Below are 21,226 nucleotides of genomic sequence, written 5' to 3'. Positions count from 1 at the left end.
GTAAGGTAAGGTAGAGTAGGTTAGGGTAGGGTAGCATAGGATAGGGTAGGGTTAGGGTTAGGGTTAGGGTTAGGGTTAGGGTTAGGGTTAGGGTTAGGGTTAGGGTTAGGGTTAGGGTTAGGGTTAGGGTTAGGGTTAGGGTTAGGGTTAGGGTTAGGGTAAGGGTGCACATCAAAAGGAAGCTTGGGAAGGTAAGTAGAATAGCGCAGGGGAAGTGATCAGCTGTCGCGCGCGATCATCAGAGCCTTCCCCCCCCCCCCCATTTTAAAGCATTTTTTTATGACTGGCTCGCCCGAGCTGGTAGTAAAAAAAATGCATTTAAAAGGTTTTTTTTTTTTTAAAAATTTATTAATAATAAACAAACATACATATACAGACATACACATTTAAACAAACTATACATAAACTAACTATACAGTAAAATCAGGTCATACAGCTTGAGCTTTGAAAATAGAGCTACTTCGGTAATTCATATATCTATGTATCTATGTATATATATCCTTCATCATATAACGATGTTTATATAACAATATTTCATTTTATTTCCTTATTTTTGTATCCTTGGGTGGTATTCCCTTATTTCGTGTTCTTTTTATCTAACAAATTGTACCATTTTTGCCAAATTAAGTAGTAATCTGAGTCTTCTTTTCCCTGTATTTCTTTGGTAAGTTTGTCCATTTCCGCACATTCCATTGTTTTTTGTATTATTTTTTCCTCTGATGGCATATCATCCAGTTTCCACATTTGTGCGAAAGTAATTCTAGCTGCAGTCAGAATGTGTATTATCAAATATTGTGTCTCTTTTTTGTAGTCCTTTGTCAGTATTCCTAATAAGTATGTTTCCGGTTTTTAAAAAGACTCTGACAATCACAGCTGTGGCGCATGATCGTCAGAGCCTTTTTTTAACCTTTTAAAAGCAGGAAGTAACGACACCCAGGCGGGTGGGCGGAGCCTCGCACCGCCACCACTACCGGTTCTCCGAACCACCTGCCCTAATTGCTACCGGATCACCCGATCCGGTCCGAACCGGGAACATTTCACCCCTGGCCGGGTGCATGCACGGAAGGCACACACGTCAGCAAAGCACATGCGCGGAAGGCTGGGTGCCTGTGCAGGCGCTCACATTTGCGAACTGGTAGGGAAAGTAAGTAAATACCATCCCTGTATGGCAAGGCGGTGATGGCACCGACGCTGGCTCGGGAATTCTGGGAGTTGAAGTCCACAAGTCCTGAAAGCGACGTAGTTCCCCACCACTGCGGGTAGAGGAAGGAGATAATCTCCGGCGATGCTAGCAAAGCTCAGAAAATGGTGATGAGGGCCAAAAGTCCATAGAGTAGACCACAAGGATAAGCCACCAAAACCTGTTGCCCTTCCATAGCCAACGTGGACGCGAAGATTTTGGAGGCTGAGAGGCTGCACCATCCAATAATGATCAGGGCCACCAGAGTCCCAAGGACCCCTCTGAAAGAAGAAGAAGAAGAAGAAGAAGAAGAAGAAGAAGAAGAAGAAGAAGGAGGAGGAGGAGGAGGAGGAGGAGGAGGAGGAGGAGGAGGAGGAGGAGGAGGAGGAGGAGGAGGAGAAGGAGAAGGAGAAGGAGAAGGAGAAGGAGAAGGAGAAGGAGAAGGAGAAGGAGAAGGAGAAGAAGAAGAAGAAGAAGAAGAAGAAGAAGAAGAAGAAGAGGAGGAGGAGGAGGAGGAGGAGGAGGAGGAGGAGGAGGAGGAGGAGGAGGAGGAGGAAGAGGAAGAAGAAGAAGAAGAAGAAGAAGAAGAAGAAGAAGAAGAAGAAGAAGAAGAAGAAGAAGAAGAAGAAGAAGAAGAAGAAAGGGTTGGAAGAGAAGGAGAAGAAAGGGTTGGAAGAGAAGGAGAAGGAGGGGAGAAGAAGGAGGAGGAGGAGAAGGAGAAGAGGAGGAGGAGAGGAAGAAGAGGAAGAGGAAGAGGAGGAAGAAGAGGAAGAGGAAGAAGAAGAAGAAGAAGAATGAGAAGAAGAAGAAGAAGAAGAAGAAGAAGAAGAAGAAGAAGAAGAAGAAGAAGAAGAGGAGGAGGAGGAGGAGGGAGGAGGAGGAGGAGGAGGAGGAGGAGGAGGAGGAGGAGGAGGAGGAGGAGGAGGAGGAGGAAGAAGAAGAGTTCAGGTTGTTAAGTCCGGACACGAACAGAGAGGCAGGACGATCGTAGTGAAGTAAAACAACCATTTATTTCAGCCAATAGGAACAACAACAAAAATAACTACAAACTCAGGGCTGCCCGAGGCTGCAGCTCCTTTTACCAGGAGCTGTCCAGCCTGTCAGCCACTGATACTTGTTCATTTTCTCGTCGGGGAAAATGGACCAATGAGTGAAGGCTGATGTAAGACTCACTCCTTCTTGCATATTCAACACAGGTGATGTCAGGGGCAAAGAATGAGGACCTCATGTTAACTTCCAGTTATGGTTTGTCCCTCAAGCCTATACAAAAATCTACTCAACCAATGGACACTGAACCACCGAGCTTCTACTTCCGTTGACCGACTCCGTGGATGTAAAGAAATGAGCTACAGCTGGTGAAAGTACAACAGCAACTCACAACAGTTCATTTAGTGACTGTTCGGAGTTACAAGAAAACTAGCCAAGCTCAGAGAGCACCAAGGACTCCCCAGTCCGCCTCATCCTCCTTTTTGCAAATCCCACCCTCTTCTAGCACTGATGCTGTTACCTAGATGGGTCATGAAACGTCTGCAAGAAAACCACTAAGCTCAGAGAGCACCAAGGATCCCACAGTCCTTCCTCCTCCTCCTCCCCCTCCTCTTCCTTCCTGCAAACCCCACTCCCTTCTAGCACTGATGATGTTACCTAGATGGGTCACGAAACGTCTGCAAGAAAACCAAGGTCAGAGAGCAGCAAGGACCCCCTCATTTCAGCCCCGAGCTACAAATATTCTCCTTTGTTGAAACGTGCGTGAACGCCACTTCATTCCATTCACAACATTTCAGAGGATACTTACTGTAAGGAGAAAAATACGGCACAGGTGGACAAGATCACCATGGGCAACAGACTGTAGCCCAGCACACTTGCGACGCACCCGTGGGAAACCCCCCACCACGCTCATCAGATTCAACAAAGCGTGGATCGCTAGGCAGCCGATCACACTGGTGCCGTAGACGTAGCCAAAATGGACTTTTCCTGCCTGCAGAAAAGAGCAAAGAAAAAAGCCAGGCCGTTGGGTTAGAGAAGAGAGACTGTCCTATTTTTCAACCTACGACGACAACTGAGCCCCCAAATTTCTGTGGTTAAGTGAGACGTTTGCGAAGGGAACCCCGTCTTAGGCCCTTTCTTTCTGCCGTTGTTCAGTGAATCACTGCAGCTGATAAACAGCTGTTAAGTGAATCTGGCTTCCCCACTGAAGGTCGCAAAAAGGGGATCGCGTGACACCCCCCCCCCGGGGACACTGCAACTGTCATAAATATGAGTCGGTTGCCAGGCGTCCTAATTTTGAGCACGTGGCCCTGAGGATGCTGCAATGGTCATCGGTCGGGTTTTTTTCAGTGCCGTTGTACTGTGAACGGTCACTAAATGACCTGTTGTAAGGAGTCCCCTGTTTTTGCCTTCCCCAGGCTCCTAGAGAGGCTCTGGAGCCTGGGGAGAGCAAAAAACGGGCCTACCGGGCCCAATGTGCCATCACGTGCCAAAAGTGGGGGGAGCGTGGGGGAATCGTGCGCGCATGTGCGGGCGGCAGGGTGCATAGAATTATGGGTGTGGGCACACGCGTGTGTGACCGGCCCCACCCCCCACCCCCCTGCTTTTGGCACGCAATGGCAAAAAGGTTAACCATCACTGTTCTAGAGTCTCAACATCTTTTTTTACATCGTGGCGACCAAAGCTAGATGCAATATTCCAAGGGTGGCCTTACCAAGGCATTCTAAAGTGGAAGGAATCCCCAGGGAAGACATTAAAAATCTACACATTTTTTTAAAAAAGTATCTCAGGCAGGCTATATTATTGGAGTCCGTGATTGACAGATAGGTTCTCTTAGAGTGGAGAAGTTTAGCCTACCAAGAGCCACGTCGACCCCAGGGCCAAGCAGAAAATGAAAGGCCCAGCCAGGTCTGTCTCGTTCATAATGCTGGCTTCAGCCGGTTTCATGGGGTTCAGCACGGTTAATGTTTTTTGCCAAATGTGATGGAAGTTGATTCCCAGCTCTGCAACGGAAAACAGAAAAAGCTTCATTAGTTAAGTTTCATCAAGGACGTCGGGAAACAAAAGAAAAGAATCAGTTGGCCGTGATGTTCTAATGACTCATAAGATAATTGAACATCTTAATTTGGTCCCCCGCTGTAGAAAGTCAGCACACGCCCACTCTCCTAGGGAATGAAATATTTTGGGGAATATTAAAAAGGTAGAATAGAATATTTCCCCTAAAGGAGAAATGGGGAAAAAATCTTAAGGGAAGCAGAAATCATCCCCAGTCTCCCTGCCCCAAGCAGAAACTTTTAGAGATTTGGTAATCCATTCAGAAAGAATGGGTCAGATGGAAATTCCAGATAAGCAACACGATTAGGCAAGCCAAAGGTTGACAAGATTAGCTCAGATAAACACCTAGGATTTGCGTTTCCCCTTTTGCCTATAGAGCCAGCCATGACCCCTACATGACCCCTTAGGAATCAAGAAGGTATTTAAAAAAAAACCCACCCACTCTCAACTCCATTTTTGTTCTGCCCCAGCTATGGACCCAAAAAATGCAGCACACACAAAGTCTGTACAAACCTTAGTTTACTAAATAAACCAGTATTTTACAACAACGGCTGTTAATTAACTGCATTAACAGCCACCAAGAATTCAAAGAATAATAACTGAAAGCTTACTATGATTGGCAGAATGCCCAGAAGCAATTTGCAGGAAGCTGATAAGATAAGCAAGACAAGACACAAAGGTATGTGAACTAAGTTGTTCCCTGCAAATTGCTCCAGTCGGCGTTCCTCCTTAAATAGGCTAAGGGAATGGCCAATTAGCCCCAAGCCTTACTCTCGAGGAGACCTCCTCCTGAGGAGCCACTCCTGCCTTTTGGCAGCTCTGCGCGCCCGTGCATCGAGAAGAGGCTCCTCCTCTTCGTCCTCTTCACTTAAAGGAGCTTCTGGAGGTTCTGAAGGCCCTGGCTGAATCCCCACCTCTGGTACCACATCTTCTCCAGCCTCCTCATTGTCCGACTCGAGTGCCAGCTGCACAGGCTGCTGGTGCAGCACCACACCAGCCTCCTCGCTGTCGGAATCAGCTACTAGCTGCACAGGCTGCGTACGGGCCACAACAGTTTTATCAGCTGCCCCAGAATCACATGCTGTTGGGTTTTTTTCCTTCCGACAGAACTAAGAAGGGTGGGATTCTAAATTATGTGATTGTGGGACAGTTTACGAAATGGAGTTGCTCCTCAATAAACTTTCTTCCTTAAGCAACCTCCATTTTATTCCCAGCTTGGTTCTGGACCTGGATTTTACTTCCAATACAACTAAAGAGAGGTCGGATTCTAAATTATCAACGTGAAATCCATGTCAAATAAAGACAGGGAAAACTGTGCAGAAACAATAAACTATACTATAGGATTACTATAACTGAACAATCATGTCGTATCAGCAAATTGGACAACTGTGGGATATCAGCAAAGAGTTTGGTCTAGTGGTTAAAGCACCGGTATAGAAAGCGGGAGACTGTGAGTTCAAGTCCCGTTTTAGCCGTGACAGCCAATGAGTAGCTTTGGGCCAATCACTAGGAGACAGTGAGTTCTAGTCCCGCCTTAGCTATGAAAAGCCAGCGGAGTGATTTTGGGCCAATCACCAGGAGATGGTGAGTTATAGTCCCGCCTTAGCTATGAAAGCCAGCAGAGTGAGTGTGGGCCAATCACCAGGAGACCGTGAGTTCTAGTCCCGCCTTAGCTATGAAAGCCAGCAGAAAGAAGAAGAAGATGATGATGATGATTGGATGATCGACGGAAAATTCAAGGAGAGCCCAAAGGAAAGATGAAACTATAACAGAAGCTAAAGCAAATATCCAGTGTATGGAACTTGAAAAATTATGAATATCTGTTCTTCCCACCAAGCAACTGAATATGCAGTGAGATTCTTGATGGCTTATTCATCGCTTATAAATCCCTTCAACAGAATGAAGAAATAGAAGGACAAAGACCTGTTAAAATATAAATCAATCCCAGACTTCCCATGAACAATTTTATCTTTATACCCAAGATAAATTAATATTAAGTTAACCAAGAATACTTTCTAGGGATCACTACAACGATTTAAAAAGAATTACATAGTTCGGCACGCTTTGTAAATCCAATTAATATTCCTTTTGCTGCACCTGACCACATATGCTATTAATTTTCTTCAAGGGGGTTGCTTTTAGGTTTCGGCTCAAAGGACTAAACGATATTAATCCTATTTTCTCTTCTAAGGGATTTGTAGAAATAAAAATGGTGCCGATCTTATAAACTTATAAACCAAGTAGTACAGTTTCTATATCTTTTTACTTGTCAATAACAACATTTAAAGAAAGCTACTCTGAAGTCAATCAGAGCCTTGGTAGTACAGGGGTTTAAGGCACCCTGTTATTAAGCTTATTAAGACCAGCTGCCTGCAATTACTGCAGGGTTCGAATCTCGCCAAGGCTCAAGGTTGACTCAGCCTTCCATCCTTTCTAAGGTAGGTGAAATGAGGACCCAGTTGTGGGGGCAATAAGCTGACTTTGTATAAATATACAAAAGGATGAAGGCTATTGCTGAGCACATTGTAAGCCGCCCTGAGTCTTCGGAGAAGGGCGGCATATAAATCAAATTAAAAAAAAAAAATCAGTGTATGATTGCACTCTTAAGTACAAGTATGTTGTCACCCAGGCCCAAGTAGGTATTATTAGATGCAATCATTTCGAAAACAAACAGACCTTATTAGAACAACTGAGAATTAGCTCATTCTCAGCGTCGTCCAAACTAATTCAAAACAAATTCTTCGTAACACAAATTCTTCAGCCTTATCACCAACCTTGGTCTAATTAGGCAACCTGCCAAAGGCTTTTCTTGGCAGAAGTTCAGAAGCAGAAGACGCCGACAAGAAATAAATGCAGCAAGACAAGAAACAAATCTATCAACGTTGTTTTCCGACAAAGAGCCCAAGAGCCGTTGCTGGTCTTTTAAGCCTTATGGGAGGGGCCAATCATCTCCTGGCCTTTCTCCTGAGTCGTCCTTTTTGCTTTAGCTGCTCTTGCCTTCTGGCAGCTCTTCTCATGCGTGCACTAGGAACAGGCTCCTCTGTTCCTCTGCCTCTCTGCTGTCAGCCTCTGGAGGCTCCGGAATCCGCACATCACTCCCAGATGGCCCTGGCTCCCTCTCTGCCTCCGACGCAGAGCCCTCATCCTTCCCCAACCTCCAGGACTGGCCCATGTTCTTCCTCAGCCTCATCATTGTCTGACTCCGCTGCCAGGTCCACAGGCTGCTGGCAAACCACAACAAGGTATTCCTCCACTTACGAACACAACTGAGCCCAACCAGAGGTGGGTTTCAAAGATTTTAAGCCTGGTAGACCTGTACCTCTGCTAAATCCTAAAGAACTGTCACATGACCATCAAACCACACCCACAAAATAAGCCACACCCACAGAACCGGTAGTAAAAAAAATTAGAACCCACCCCTGGTTGAGGTTCCCGGGAACATTTTCGAGTTTTGGAATAACTGACCCTTAAAAATAGAGCCTATGAAAATTTATTATGAAATATGTAAACAAAATGATAAGAAGCATTTTGTTCATTATGGGCATCTTAGCATGATGCCTGATTATGCCGTATAAATACAGAGGGAAAGGCAACGTGATGGAATCTGAATGCAAAATTTATTGAAATGCTGTCATCTAGAGGCAATAAAGTGCATGATGCATGGGCCATAAATATGATTTCGTGTCTTTATTTCCTATGCAAATAGGGGTGCTGTCATTTCAAACATGCGTCCGTGGTTACAAATGCAAGACAACAAATTAAAATGGATTTTCCCCCCAACTCTTCTGGTGTTTTTTATTTGTTTATTTATTTTGATTTGGCACCTTCGGATTGAACATCATTTGAAACGCCTTTTACCTTGAAAGTTGAACCCTGTTAAGATCAAGCTAGTTATAACTTCATTGTGACTTGTCTCAAAAAGAAAGGTGTAAGGGTGTGGAAGATCTTTCGGTGAGCCTGTTGCAGTGGTGAGTTGCTTCCGGTTCACACCGGTTCGCAAGAACCAGTAGTAAAAATTTGTAGTAGTTCCGAGAACCGGTAATAACATTGGCTGGCCATGCCCCCAAACCGGTCCCCGGCCCAGTCGCCGCTCGCTTACCCCGCCCACCTCATCAGAGGCTTTTTTTTTTCTTTTACTTTTAAAAGCATTTTTTCTACAACCTCTTCGGCCGAAAAAATGCTTTTAAAAGTAAAAAAAAAAAAAAAGCCTCTGATGATCCTGCGGCTCAGCTGGGATCGTCAGAGACTTTTCAAAGCATTTTTTCTACAACCTCTTTGGCCGAAGAGGTGGTAAAAAAAATGCTTTGAAAAGCCTCTGACGATCTCAGCTGAGTTGCCTGATCGGCAGAGGCTTTTCAAAGCATTGTTTTCTGCGACCTCTATAGAAAAAATGCTTTGAAAAGCCTCTGACGATCCCAGCTGAGTTGCCTGATCGGCAGAGGCTTTTCAAAGCATTTTTTCTACAACCTTTTAAGGTTGTAGAAAAAAATGCTTTTAAAAGTTAAAAAAAAAGTTGGCCATGCCCACCCAGTCACATTACCACCACCACCAAGCCATGCCCACAAAATAAGCCACGCCCACAGAACCGGTAGTAAAAAATTTTAGAACCCACCCCTGGCCTGTGGGCTTCTCAGGCTGGCAAGTCAGAACTTGTGCATTCTGCAGAAGTGAATTTTATTCTCAGGATTTGGGTATGGCATGGCCAGTCTAGGGAAAAGAAGGACTAAGGGTGACATGATAGTAGTATTCCAGTATTTGAGGGGCTGCCACAAAGAAGAGAAAGGTTGGTGATGAGGCCGAAGGACTGTTTATGAAGGATTTGTTTTGGACTTAATTTGGACTAAGTTCTCAGCTGTTCTAATAAAATATGTTTGTTTAGGACTGATTGTGTCTGGTAATAACTACTTGGGCCAAGGTCACAACAGGAGCCTACGTCAAAACAAGACCCATGGTTTGGTTTCAAAAGTGTGAGCCACCATCTGCCACAAACAACGCACTAAAAGGGTGATGACAAATCTCAAAATCTCAGTGGCGTCCAAAAAAGGATGTGGAGAGAGGGAATCTCTCAGCAGGCAACATCGCTTGCTACCTTTCCTGCTGGCTTCCCCATTGATATTCTGGGGAAGCCACAGCAGAGAAGATTGCAAATGGCTGTTGTGGTTCGCCAGCAGCCTGCAGAGCTGGAAGCGGAGTCGCACAGTGAGGAGGCTGGGGGGGGCATGGGCCAGTCCTGGAGTCTGGGGAAGGCTCGGACAAGGGCTCTGTGTCAGAGATGGGGCCAGGGCCATCGGGGAGTGATGTGCAGACTCCGGAGCCTCTAGAGGCTGACAGCAGAGAGGCAGAGGAATAGGAGGAGCCTGTTCCTAGTGCAAGCATACGTAGAGCTGCCAGAAGGCAAGAGTAACTAAAGCAAAAAGGACGACTCGGGAGTAAGGCCAGGAGATGATTCACCCCTCCCAGAAGGCTTAAAAGAGCAGCAACGGCTCTTGGGATCTTTGTAGGAAAGCAATGTTGCTACATTTCTCTTGCTTCTGAACTTTTGCCAAGAAAAGCCTTTGGCAGGGTGTCAAAGTAGACAAAGGTTGGTGATAAGGCCGAAGGACTGTTTCTGAAGGACTTGTTTTGGAATTAATTTGGACTAAGCTGAGAATGAAGTAATTCTCAGCTGTTCTAATAAAATATGTTTGTTTAGGACTGATTGTGTCTGGTAATAACTACTTGGGCCTAGCTCACAACAGCAGGGGAGGAATATGTTGAGAACAAGGGGAAGATAAGTAAATTATTGCTTAGTCTCGAATCTGTGAGAAGTATTCATCAGCCAGAACCTACAAATGGCATAATTATTTCGGTTTTGTACCTTCAAGCAACGGTGGCTCTTCATCGAAACTATCGGAATAAGTCTGGTTGGATGGAAAGGGAGAAGCATCTGTGGGTTGGAAGATCTGACCTTCAAGCGGTTGAGAAGAATCGGATTGCGGCCAAGGGCCTGGCTGGAATCTAGGACAAAGAAAGCATTCAAAACAGGGGCTGCTAGAATGAAGAGACCCTCATGGGAAGGTGAAGATTCCTCCCTCCCTCCTTTCCTTCCTTCCTTCCTTCCTTCCTATTCTCTTCTTCCTTCCTTCTTTCCTTCCCCCATTCCTCTTCCTCCCTTCCCTCCTATTCTCATCTTCCTTCCTTCCTTCCTTCCTTCCTTCCTTCCTTCCTTCCTTCCTTCCTTCCTTTCTTCATTCCTTCCTTCCTTCCTTCCTTTCTTCATTCTTCCATCTCCTTTTCTTCCTATCTCCTTTCTTTCCCCATCTCCCTCCCTCCTTCCTTCCCTCCTTCCCTCCTCCTCTTTCTTTCTTCCTTCTTTCCTTCCTTCCTTCCTTCCTTCCTTCCTTCCTTCCTTTTTTCTTCTGTTGTGGCTCACCAGCAGATTCAGATAGTGAGGAGGTTGGGGAGGAACATGGGCCAGTCCTGGAGTCTGGGGATGGCTCTGATGAGGGCTCTGCAGAGATCGGAGGCAGAGAGGAGGCCAAGGCTGTATGCTAGTTATCAGCTGCCTTCAGAGTTAGAGATAAGTAGGACAGAAGAACAGCTGGAGCCTGTTCCCCGTGTGCGCATGCGCAGAGTTGCCCAACGAAGGGAACAGCTAAAGAACAAGGGTCGACTTGGGAGTAAAGCCACAGGTGGACAATAAATGCCACCCCCCCCCCCCCGAGGGAATAAAAGAGGAGCGAAAGAAGAGTGGAGTTTGCAGGAGACAGTTTGCTTAATTGGTTAGTGACTTTCCGAGACTCCTTGCCAAGCTTTGAAGATATCGGCCTGGCAGCTCTCCAAGCCAGATAAGGTCTGTGATTGTAAATTCTCCCTTGAAAGACTGCTGGATGTGAATGAGAGGAATTCACAGTAACTTAATAAAAAGGGGTTTTTGTCGGGACAAGGAGTCTGCTTCATGCTTTTTGGGAAGCCTAGGACAGAACAGACTCTTTCTTCCTTCTCCCATCTCCTTTCTTTCTTTCTTTCTTTCTTTCTTTCTTTCTTTCTTTCTTTCTTTCTTTCTTTCCTTCCTTCCTTCCTTCTTTCCTTCCTTCCTTCCTTCCTTCCTTCCTTTATTCATTCATTGATTCATTCCCTCCTTCTCCTGCACTAACTCACCAGCAGAGATGAGGCACTAGTGAGGTGGAAGAAGGTAAATGGGGTAGCCAGCCGTTTACTTGATTTCTTCCTTTAAATAAGTACCATAAAGTGTTCGATTGTGCAAATAACTAGGTTTAATTACGTTGGTTACACAAATATACTATATATACTGTGTTTTCCCAAAAATAAGACCTTGGCTTATATTTTTTTGAACCCTGAAATAAGCGCTTGGCCTTATGGCCATGTGCTCAAAAGTCCGATTGGGCTTATTATCAGGGGAGGTCTTATTTTGGGGTAAACAGGGTATTAAATGTACAGATTCAATGCCATGATAAAATGAAATAATGTATAGTCTCACTTTTTTCCAGAGTTTTCAGGCCTGCCAGAGCTTTCCTCTTCACCGTCAGCAACATAGTTTGATTGGTAAAAATCTATATCGAACTGCAGAGAGTCGGACATCCTACGAAGGTTTTTAAAAATGTTTGTAAGCACTAACCGCTTAAGTGCAGTTATGGGATTCAAATAATTTAACAACCGGACTAAACCGGACTAAACCGGCTGAGTCCCACCACTGCTTAAGTGTTTTACCCAGGTAAACGTTTACAGAGCAGCGAAAATTACCTATTCAAATGTATTTCTGTGTTGCTCTAGAAATAAAAGAATGAATTTATACATTATTCTAATCAGACTAATATGCTTCAATCTCCTGCCCTCATTTATTAAAAACTATATCTTATAGAACAATTTGGCCATGGGGCAATTTTATTTCTTACTAATTAGCAAATTGTGTTTCAAATCTAAGCAGACTAATCTGCTTCAATCTTACCCCTTCGTTTATTAAAAATGTTTCATGCAACAATCATTCCGTGCAGCAATTTTACTTTTCCTAATTAACGAAAATGTGTTCCCAAATATCAAACAAACAAACAAAAATCCTGATTTATTTTTAATAAGTATAGTAAATTAGGGATTTTTTAAATGGGAAATATGACATTTCCTATGAATTATGCACAAATATAATTAGGAGCTGAAGTGTCACCCTTCCTAAAAGCACCTCCGGATAATATTTTAAAATTTAATCATGCTTTGAAATGCCATTAATATTTCTTGGAAGTTCCGAATCAAAACAGACACAAGCTATCCACAAGCTGTTCTTCCTCATTTTAAGACGTGGAAAAGCTACGAACAGCTGCGATTTATGAAACAACCAGCACTTTTAAAAATTAAAAATTAAGGGTATTTAAAGAACATACCTTATAATTCAGTTTACAAACAGCAAAATCCAAACAACTGTTTCCCTATATTTAACCCGGGTGATCCTGAGCTATTTATAAGATCCTAAATTTGGCCTCCCAACAGATATATGACGGAAAGAAAAGCATTTGGTGCCAGAGGCAACATGTCCAAAAAGAATTGACTTGGCAACGACACTAATAATTGAAAGAGAAAGAAGATGCCACATAATTTTTCAAAGATCGGTCATTTTTGCTCTGGAATCTAAAGTCCCCGTTATCTAAAGTTGATAGAAGAAGACACCGACAGATATTTTTAAATTTACCCAAAAGAGAGAATATTTGATGATGTCCTAGGCGCCAAACCCCAAAAAGTTGTATTTATAAAAACCCATGAAATAATTCTGTCTGTAGTCAAGAAAAAACCCATCGAAAGCTCTTAAAAAAGAGACGATTATAAATCGGTTTAACGTGGATTAAGGAGGCTTGCTTTGTAAACCTCCGTTTTAGTTTTAAGATAAGTGATGATTCTTAATTATTCCTCATAGCTAATGTCCCAAAAGTTTATTTTGCTTTCTTTTGCTTTTTCTCAGGAGTTCCTTCATAGGTATAATAACGCATCTCTTTTGTAAATCCAAAGTAAAAAAATTGTCCATATCATTTTTCTGTGATGGAATGGAGTAGAGTAGAGTAGAGTAGAGTAGAGTAGAGTAGAATAGAATAGAATAGAATAGAATAGAATAGAATAGAATAGAATAGAATAGAATAGAATAGAATAGAATAGAATAGAATAGAATAGAATTCCTTATTGGCCAAGTGTGATTGGACACACAAGGAATTTGTCTTTGGTGCATATGCTCTCAATGTACATATATATATATATATATATATATATATATATATATATATATATATATATATATATATATATGTCTTTGGTTATTCGGGTCTTCTCCCGCGTAAAATTGGAGGTTTCTTGGCGACGTTTCGACGAAGTCTCATTCGTCATCTTCAGGCTGGTGTTCTCGGCTTCGTGCTTCTAGGAGCTGCGATCACACACATTGCTCCTAGAAGCACGAAGCCGAGAACACCAGCCTGAAGATGACGAATGAGACTTCGTCGAAACGTTGCCAAGAAACCTCCAATTTTACGCGGGAGAAAACCCGAATAACCAAAGACCTACATATATATATATATATATATATATATATATATATATATATATATATATATATATATATATATATATATATATATATTTTGTCAAGAATCATAAAATACAACACTTGGTGATAGTCATAGGTTACTAATAAGCAGTCAAATCATACTAGGAAACAAAAAAATCCACATATCCAAGTCATTTGTTGGGTTTATTATTTGCAAATTAAATTCAGGGTTTGCATAAAACTCAATGTCCTGAGATATTCTAGGTAAAGGTAAAAGTTCCCCTTGCATATATGTGCTAGTCATTCCCGGCTCTAGGGGGCGGTGCTCATCTCCATTTCAAAGCCGAAGAGCCAGCGCTGTCCGAAGACGTCTCCGTGGTCATGTGGCCGGCATGACTCAACACCAAAGACGCACGGAACGCTGTTCCCTTCCCACCAAAGGGGGTCTCTATTTTTCTACTTGCATTTTTTATGTGCTTTCGAACTGCTAGGTTGGCAGAAGCTGGGACAAGTCACGGGAGCTCACCCCATTACGCGGCGCTAGGGATTCGAACCACTGAACTGCCGACCTTTCGATCAACAAGCTCAGTGTCTTAGCTACTGAGTCACCGCGTACCTCTACCGCAATGCAAAAAAAATGGATAATTGTGCGTACCCGTTTGGCAATTCTTCCATATTATTTTGTTCAGACCAGAGAATGTTTATATGTAATTACGTGAATTTCTGAATTACTGAAATACATAATGGGCTTTATTAGCAATCATTTTAAATGCAGGCAGGCTGTATGGTTCTATATCCAATTGACCTTTCAAGAAAATTGTTAAAATGATAAACAAAGATTGTTTTGTTAACATCTCCGGCTATTCCGCAGTGCTGAAAACTAATAACGCTAATTGTAGATGTTCAAAAAGAAAACCAGGCACAGGGTACATTCCCGAAATCTATCCGCTATTACTTGCTATCATACAAGTAGTCCTCGATATATGACCGCAATTGAGCCCAATATGTCTGCTGTTAAGTGGGACATTTGTTAAGGGAGTTTTGCTCCATCTCGTGACTTTTCTTGCCCCAGTTGTTAAGTGAATCATTGCAGTTGATAAGTTAGTCCCACGGTTGTTAAGTGAATCTGGCTTCCCTGTTGACTTTGGTTGACGGAAGTTTGCAAAAAGGGATCATAAGACCACAGGACACTGCAATCATCATACCCAAAGGAAGGTTACTGCAAAATCCCCATTTCCTCCCGATCAGCTGGGACTCGGGAGGCAGAGAATAGATGGGAGTGGGGCCAGCCAGAGCTTGTATTTACCGGTTCTCTGAACTACTGAAAATTTCCGCTACCGGTTCTCCAGAACCGGTCAGAACCTGCTGAAACCCACCTCTGATCTGCTGAATAAAACTCCGCATTGGAGACAGGAAAGGCATCCGGCCAGTAAACAGACTGGTAGCTCCATTCGGTTGCCCAGACTCCATCCCGCAAGGGATTATGGAGTCGTTAAATGAAGATGATAAATATGAGTCAGTTGCCAAGCGTCTGAATTTTGATCCTGTGACTGTGAGGTCATGACTATGAAAAAACGGTCGTAAGTCACATTTTTCGGTGCCGTTGTAACTTCGAACGGTCCCTAAACAAATTGTCATAAGTCGAAAATCACGGCATTTTGCTGCATGTTTTCTACTTCATCCCGCATATCGCAACCGTATCACTTTTCTTCAGCCACGCCATGCCAATAATGGATGACAGTCATGAATAAACCATGATTTCAATTACCTCCCCAGAAACTATCGCTAACCGCAGAATTCAAATTGAGCTAATGCGTTGAACGTGGCAAGTTTTCCACATCCGCTGGGAAGATTCATAACCTTGGCTACGAAGCCAGCTGCGCAGCCTTGACACAACGACGGTCACCCGATGGATGGGCAAGATTGATGGGCCACCTTCGAACGTCTTGAAGAAACCGCAGAATTTAATCATCATCTTCACACACTCACCCGCCAAAGGGGGGAGAAAGAAACGTTTCATCTTTAGCATCGATCTTCATCTGTCACAGATTTCCAGGAAGGAAAAAGTTTCTTCTGAATATTGTTTAAAAGTGTGTAGAGATTGTCAAATCATCCAGGCCACAGTTGTCGCAAAGGTGCTTTTTCTGGACTTTCCTGGTTTTTCTTTGAAGACATTTCGCTTCTCATTGTAAAAAGCTTCTTCAGTTCTGACTGGATGGTGGGGAATGGAAGGATTTATATTCTATCCTTGCAGACGGCTGGTCATTTGCATTCCTTTTAGAGAATCATTGAGGCCACTTGGAGGAGTGGGGCGGTGGCCTAGAGGTAGAGCTCTCGCCTCAGAATCAGGAGGCTGTGAGTTCGATTCTAGGTAGGGGCAGATATTTCTCTATCTGGGCACATTGGGAATCTATCTGCTGAATATAACTCCGGATTGGCGACAGGAAACTGTAAACACTCGGCTCCATTCAGACTTCACCCCGCAAGGGATTATGGGGTCATTAAATGATTTTGATTGAGGCCACTTGGATGTTTATTTGTGTCCTCAGGATCACCTGAGTAGCGCTCCAGGTTCTTGTACTCTGCAATTTTTTTTTCTGGAAATCCATTCCTACTCCCACACTATTCGAAGGGGTGAAATCCAGCAGGTTCTGACAGGTTCTGGAGAACCGGTAGGGGAAATTTTGAGTAGTTCGGAGAACCACTCCGAAGTGGAGAGCCGAGGTGGCACAGTGGTTAGGGTGCTGTACTGCAGCTACTTCAGCTGACTGCTAGTTCAGCAGATCAGCGGATCAAATCTCACCGGCTCAAGGTTGACTCAGCCTTCCATCCTTCTGAGGTGGGTAAAATGAGGACCCAGATTGTTGGGGGCAATGTGCTATTTAGTATACTGTCGATTGTTGTAAGCCACCCAGAGTCCTCGGAGAGTGGGCAGCATAGAAATATGATTAATAAAATAAATAAATAATAAACCGGTAAATACCACCTCTGGCTAGTCCCAGAGTGGGGTGGGAATGGGGATTTTGCAATATCCTTCCCCCAGGAGTGGGGAGGGAATGGGGATTTTGCAGTATCCTTCCCCCTGGAGTGGGGTGGGAATGGAGATTTTGCAATATCCTTCCCCTGCCACGCCCACCAAGCCACGCCCACAGAACCGGTAGTAAAAAAAAATTGAATTTCACCGCTGATGTTCATCCCAAAGTGTATAACTACAATGATAGATTCTCAGTCCTCCAGGTCATGGTTGCCTCAAAGATGCTTTTTCAGGAGGCAATTGGACTTTCTTGTTTTTTCTTCGAAGATGTTTCGCTTCTCATTCCGAGAAGCTTTTTCAGTTCTGACTGGATGGTGAGGAATGGACGGATTTATATTCCTTGCAGTCAGCTGGTCATTTGCATCCTTTTAGGATGCAATTGAATATTGTTTCTTCGCTTCCACGTTTGTGGTTCCTCAAATACTTAAATTATTAAAATTTTATTTGTTCGCTAGCTTAGCATCCTTCACCTTTTCCTGCCAAGAATTCAAGAGGAATGGGCACAGCAGTCCCAATTCCCCCACCCCTCCCAATACAGGCCGTCCTCGAACTTACGGCCGCAATTGAGCCCCAAATTCCGGTCGCTAAGCGAGACATTTACTAAGCGCGTTTTGTCCCATTTCGCGACCTTTCTGGCCACCGTTGTTAAGTGAATCACCACCATTGTTAAATTAATAACACGGTTGTTTCAGTGAATCTGGCTTCCCCTCATGGATTTTGCTCATCAAAAGGTCGCAAAAGGGGATCACGTCGTGACCCCGGGATCTTGTGACCGTCATAAATGTGATCAGTTGCCTAGCGTCTGAATTTGGATCACATGACCAGGGGGGGATGATATAAAGTGTAAAAAAAAGGTCACAAGTCACTTTTTTCTGTGCCGTCGCAACTCTGAACGGTCACTAAACGAACCATTGGAAGGCAAGGACTACATATCCCAGCCAACCAGCCACTGAAGTCCCCTAGGCCAGCTGCAGCCCCACAACTTTGCATTAAACTACGACTCCCATAAATCATTGCTGTTTCCTCCTCTCTCTCTCTCTCTCTCTCTCTCTCTCTCTCTCTCTCTCTCTCTCTCCCACGCTGAGGTTGCCGGGAGCTGTAGTAGCTTCCTCCTCCCCTCCCTTGCGGCTAAGCCAATGGAACGCTTTCCCCGGCTCTGTGCTCTAACGCGCCTGCGCGTTAGGTGCTTTCTCGACTTCCAGCTGCTTTATAGACTTACAAAAAGTAGAGAGTGATGATATCTTTTTTTTTTTCTCCCAGGTTGGCACTTCCGAGCCTTCTCTTCCCCCTAACCTTCCTAAGAGTTTCTTAAAAGAGTTTTTCCCAGGAGAGAAAAATGATTTGCAAGGCACAGCTGCGACTACATAACCCATCTCAAGGGCAAGCAACTCCAGTGTGTGTGTGTGTGCAATGGAGGAGGGAAGCAAGGAGTAGAGAGAGAGAGAGAGAGCAAGGGGGGAATTGCTTTGCAAAGCCAAAATTCCCCCCCCTTTTTTTTTTTCCTCCCACGCGTGCAATTGCACCCCGTTGCAATTGTGCAACCTCGGTGCATTGCAACCTTGCAAACCCGGTTTGCTCTTTGCAAAGTCAGGGCGTGCATCTCTCTGATTCTTTTTCTATTTCCTCCCAGGTGGAGTGGAGGGGACCGGCTTGTTTCTGCACTGGACACGCGTGGTTGCACGGGCTGCAGCAAGGGCTTCGACCCGAGCGGATCGTGGGGAGGCGCCGAAGTGATCTCTGCAGAGGTTTGCATGATTTTCCGGATCCAGCGAAGCGCCAACAACCGCTCTGTGCAGGTAGTCCTCGACTTGCGACGCCACGCTTCGCTTAGTGACCGTCCGAAGTTTGCAACCGGGGTGGAGGAGGAAAAAAAGGGGGGATTTAGCCTTAACCCTAACCCGTTTTTTCCCCCGGTCCTAAGTGCATTTTTATGGTCTTATTAATTGCACCATCCCCAGGGTCCAAATTTCAGAACGTTTGGCAAAATGACTCGCACTTACGACTGTCGCAGTGTCCCGGGGTCGCGTCTCATTCCCCCTTTTTGCAACTTCGGACAAGCCAAGTCCGCGGGGAAAGCAGATATTCTTATAACAACCGGGTTCCTCACTTAATGACGGTGGTGATTCGCTTAACGATGACAGCCAGAAAGGTCGTAAAGGGGGGCAAAACTCTGACTTGGAACCAATGTTTCACCTTAACAACAGAAGAGTTGGGCTCCACTGAGGTCGTAAGACGAGGACTTCCTGTACGGCTCCGTCATAAGAATGTGCCTCGGTCTCCTGTTGTTGTTGTTATTATTATATATTCTAATATTATATCATATATATAATATATATAGTATATGTAATATGTAATGTGTTTTTCTATCGAGACACCTGGTCTACCCCAGCATGTGGGAGGGAGCATACTGCATCCCTTTCGCCTTTCAGCTCCAATCCAGGAACCCTCAAGCAGTGGCAGCGAAATATAAATTTGATATAATATTTTATATATATATTTGCTGATAAAGAAATAAAGGGAGACTAGTATAGATCTATTTCAAGCTATTGAACTCTTTATCAACTAGCCAGACCCTTACTCGGATTCGAACTTGGGCCAAATAAGGGTCTGGCTAGCTGATGAGAGCTAAATAGCTTGAAATAGATCTATACTAGTCTCCCTTTATTTCTTTATCAGCAAAATATAAATTTGGTATAAAATGGTTTGTCGTCAATGCGACTGCTTGAGGGCTCCTGGATAGGAGCTGAAAGGCGAAAGGGAGCAGAATGCCCCCTCCCACATGTTAGACCAGATGTCTCGATAGAAAAACTATACATACATATATATATATATATGTATATATATTTCTTTTCTGAGGTTTTCACGGGTGTTTGTATGTAGGTCTTTGGTTATTCGGGTTCTCTCCCGCGTAAAATTGGAGGTTTCTTGGCAAAGTTTTGATGAAGTCTCATTCGTCATCTTCAGGCTGGTGTTTTCGGCTTCGTGCTTCTAGGAGCAATGTGTGTGATCGCAGCTGTTTCTTCCTTTTAACTGCCAGTGGGGGTGTGAACTGATTGGGTGGTAGCTTGGCTGTGTTCTGATTGGGCGGAGGTCTATGTGTGTGTTTGTGTGTGTGTGTGTATATGTATATATTGTATGTAGGTCTTTGGTTATTCGGGTTTTCTCCCACATAAAATTGGAAGTATCTTGGCGACGTTTTGACGAAGTCTCATTCGTCATCTTTAGGCTGGTGTTTTCGGCTTCGTGCTTCTAGGAGCAATGTGTGATCGCAGCTCCTAGAAGCACGAAGCCGAAAAAACCAGCCTGAAGATGACGAATGAGACTTCGTCAAAACGTCGCCAAGACACTTCCAATTTTACATGGGAGAAAATCCAAATAACCAAAGACCTACATACAAACACCCGTGAAAACCTCAGAAAACATATATATTGTATTATATATATATATTATAATAATATAATATTATTATTATTTAAAAGTGTGGAATTATTTTTACAGGGCCACCATCAGTGAGAGGTTGGACAGCATTACTTGGTCTGTTGTGTGGATGTTTGGGTGGTTTAGGAGTGGGGAATTTGTGGTGGATGGGTGGGTGTTTGGGGATTGTTATGTGTGTTGGACCTGGTCTTTGAGTGTTAAGTGAATTTCGTTGTATGGGTATACTGTGTATACACGTACAGTGACAATAAAGTTATTATTATTATTTAAAACACAGTTCTTAACAGTCAACATTGGTTTGCCTTAAATGCAAACTTTGTTGTGGGAGCAAAAAGGCTTTGGAAAGTCAGCATTATAAAAAGAGTAAAACTTTCTTTTAATAAACATTGATGCAGTATGTCTGGAAATGACTTAAGTACTATTAGGAAAAAAAAAACTGAAAAAACAAACACAGAACAGAAATTAACGGGAGACAAAAAGAAAGATGTCTCACTTAGCAACGGCTAATTGGGCTCAATTGTGGCCGTAAATCGAGGATCACCTCCTGTATTGGATGGGGTGGCGGTGAAATTGGGACTGTGTCAGCTTTCTGGCAATTGAAACAGTTATCTATTCTTCTTTTAAGGCAATAAAAGAGAAGGAAAAGGAGTGGAAAAGTCCAAAGCCACGGAAACCAAGAGCGTAAAAAGAAGAGGAAATTTAAATTTCAGCTAAAATTTAATTTACAGCGACCTCGTTCGCGACACGCCTCCGTATCTCTCCGTCACTGCAAGTCACCCTTGTGTCTGTCGTGCCATGCCTTTTAACTCGCTCTCCGGGAAGTGACTATCTCCCAGAAAAAATATATATATACTGCAAATTTAGAGAAAGAAAAATTGGAGCAACTGATGTATATTTGTGCAAGAAAAACGAAGCTGGCTTTTTTGCAGGATTTATCCAGCCTTTCCACCAGTATGAAGAGGAAATGTTCTTTTTTAAGAATACCTACCACTGTCTTTTGTGGGAATTTGGA

At 43.8% G+C, this 21,226-nt stretch overlaps 1 protein-coding gene across 1 annotated transcript; it reads right to left on the bottom strand.

Annotated features, from left to right (window-relative positions):
- Positions 1 to 1,217: 1,217 nt before the first annotated feature.
- On the bottom strand, positions 1,218 to 12,635 carry YIPF7 (Yip1 domain family member 7). Its single transcript, XM_070948279.1, is given in 7 exon segments — positions 1,218 to 1,461; positions 2,976 to 3,067; positions 3,069 to 3,158; positions 4,025 to 4,170; positions 10,080 to 10,219; positions 11,703 to 11,804; positions 12,598 to 12,635. Coding segments are annotated over 6 exon segments (732 nt in total). The 5' UTR covers position 11,804; positions 12,598 to 12,635; the 3' UTR covers positions 1,218 to 1,298.
- Positions 12,636 to 21,226: the final 8,591 nt, after the last annotated feature.

The sequence above is a fragment of the Pituophis catenifer genome, unplaced genomic scaffold (genome assembly GCF_029215685.1).
Source record: "Pituophis catenifer annectens isolate HBS135680 unplaced genomic scaffold, rPitCat1.0.hap2 SCAF_8, whole genome shotgun sequence".
NCBI classification, from domain to species: Eukaryota; Metazoa; Chordata; class Lepidosauria; order Squamata; family Colubridae; genus Pituophis; species Pituophis catenifer.
The sequence above is the reverse complement of the archived record's forward strand: the minus strand, read 5'-3'. Positions and strand labels throughout refer to the sequence as shown.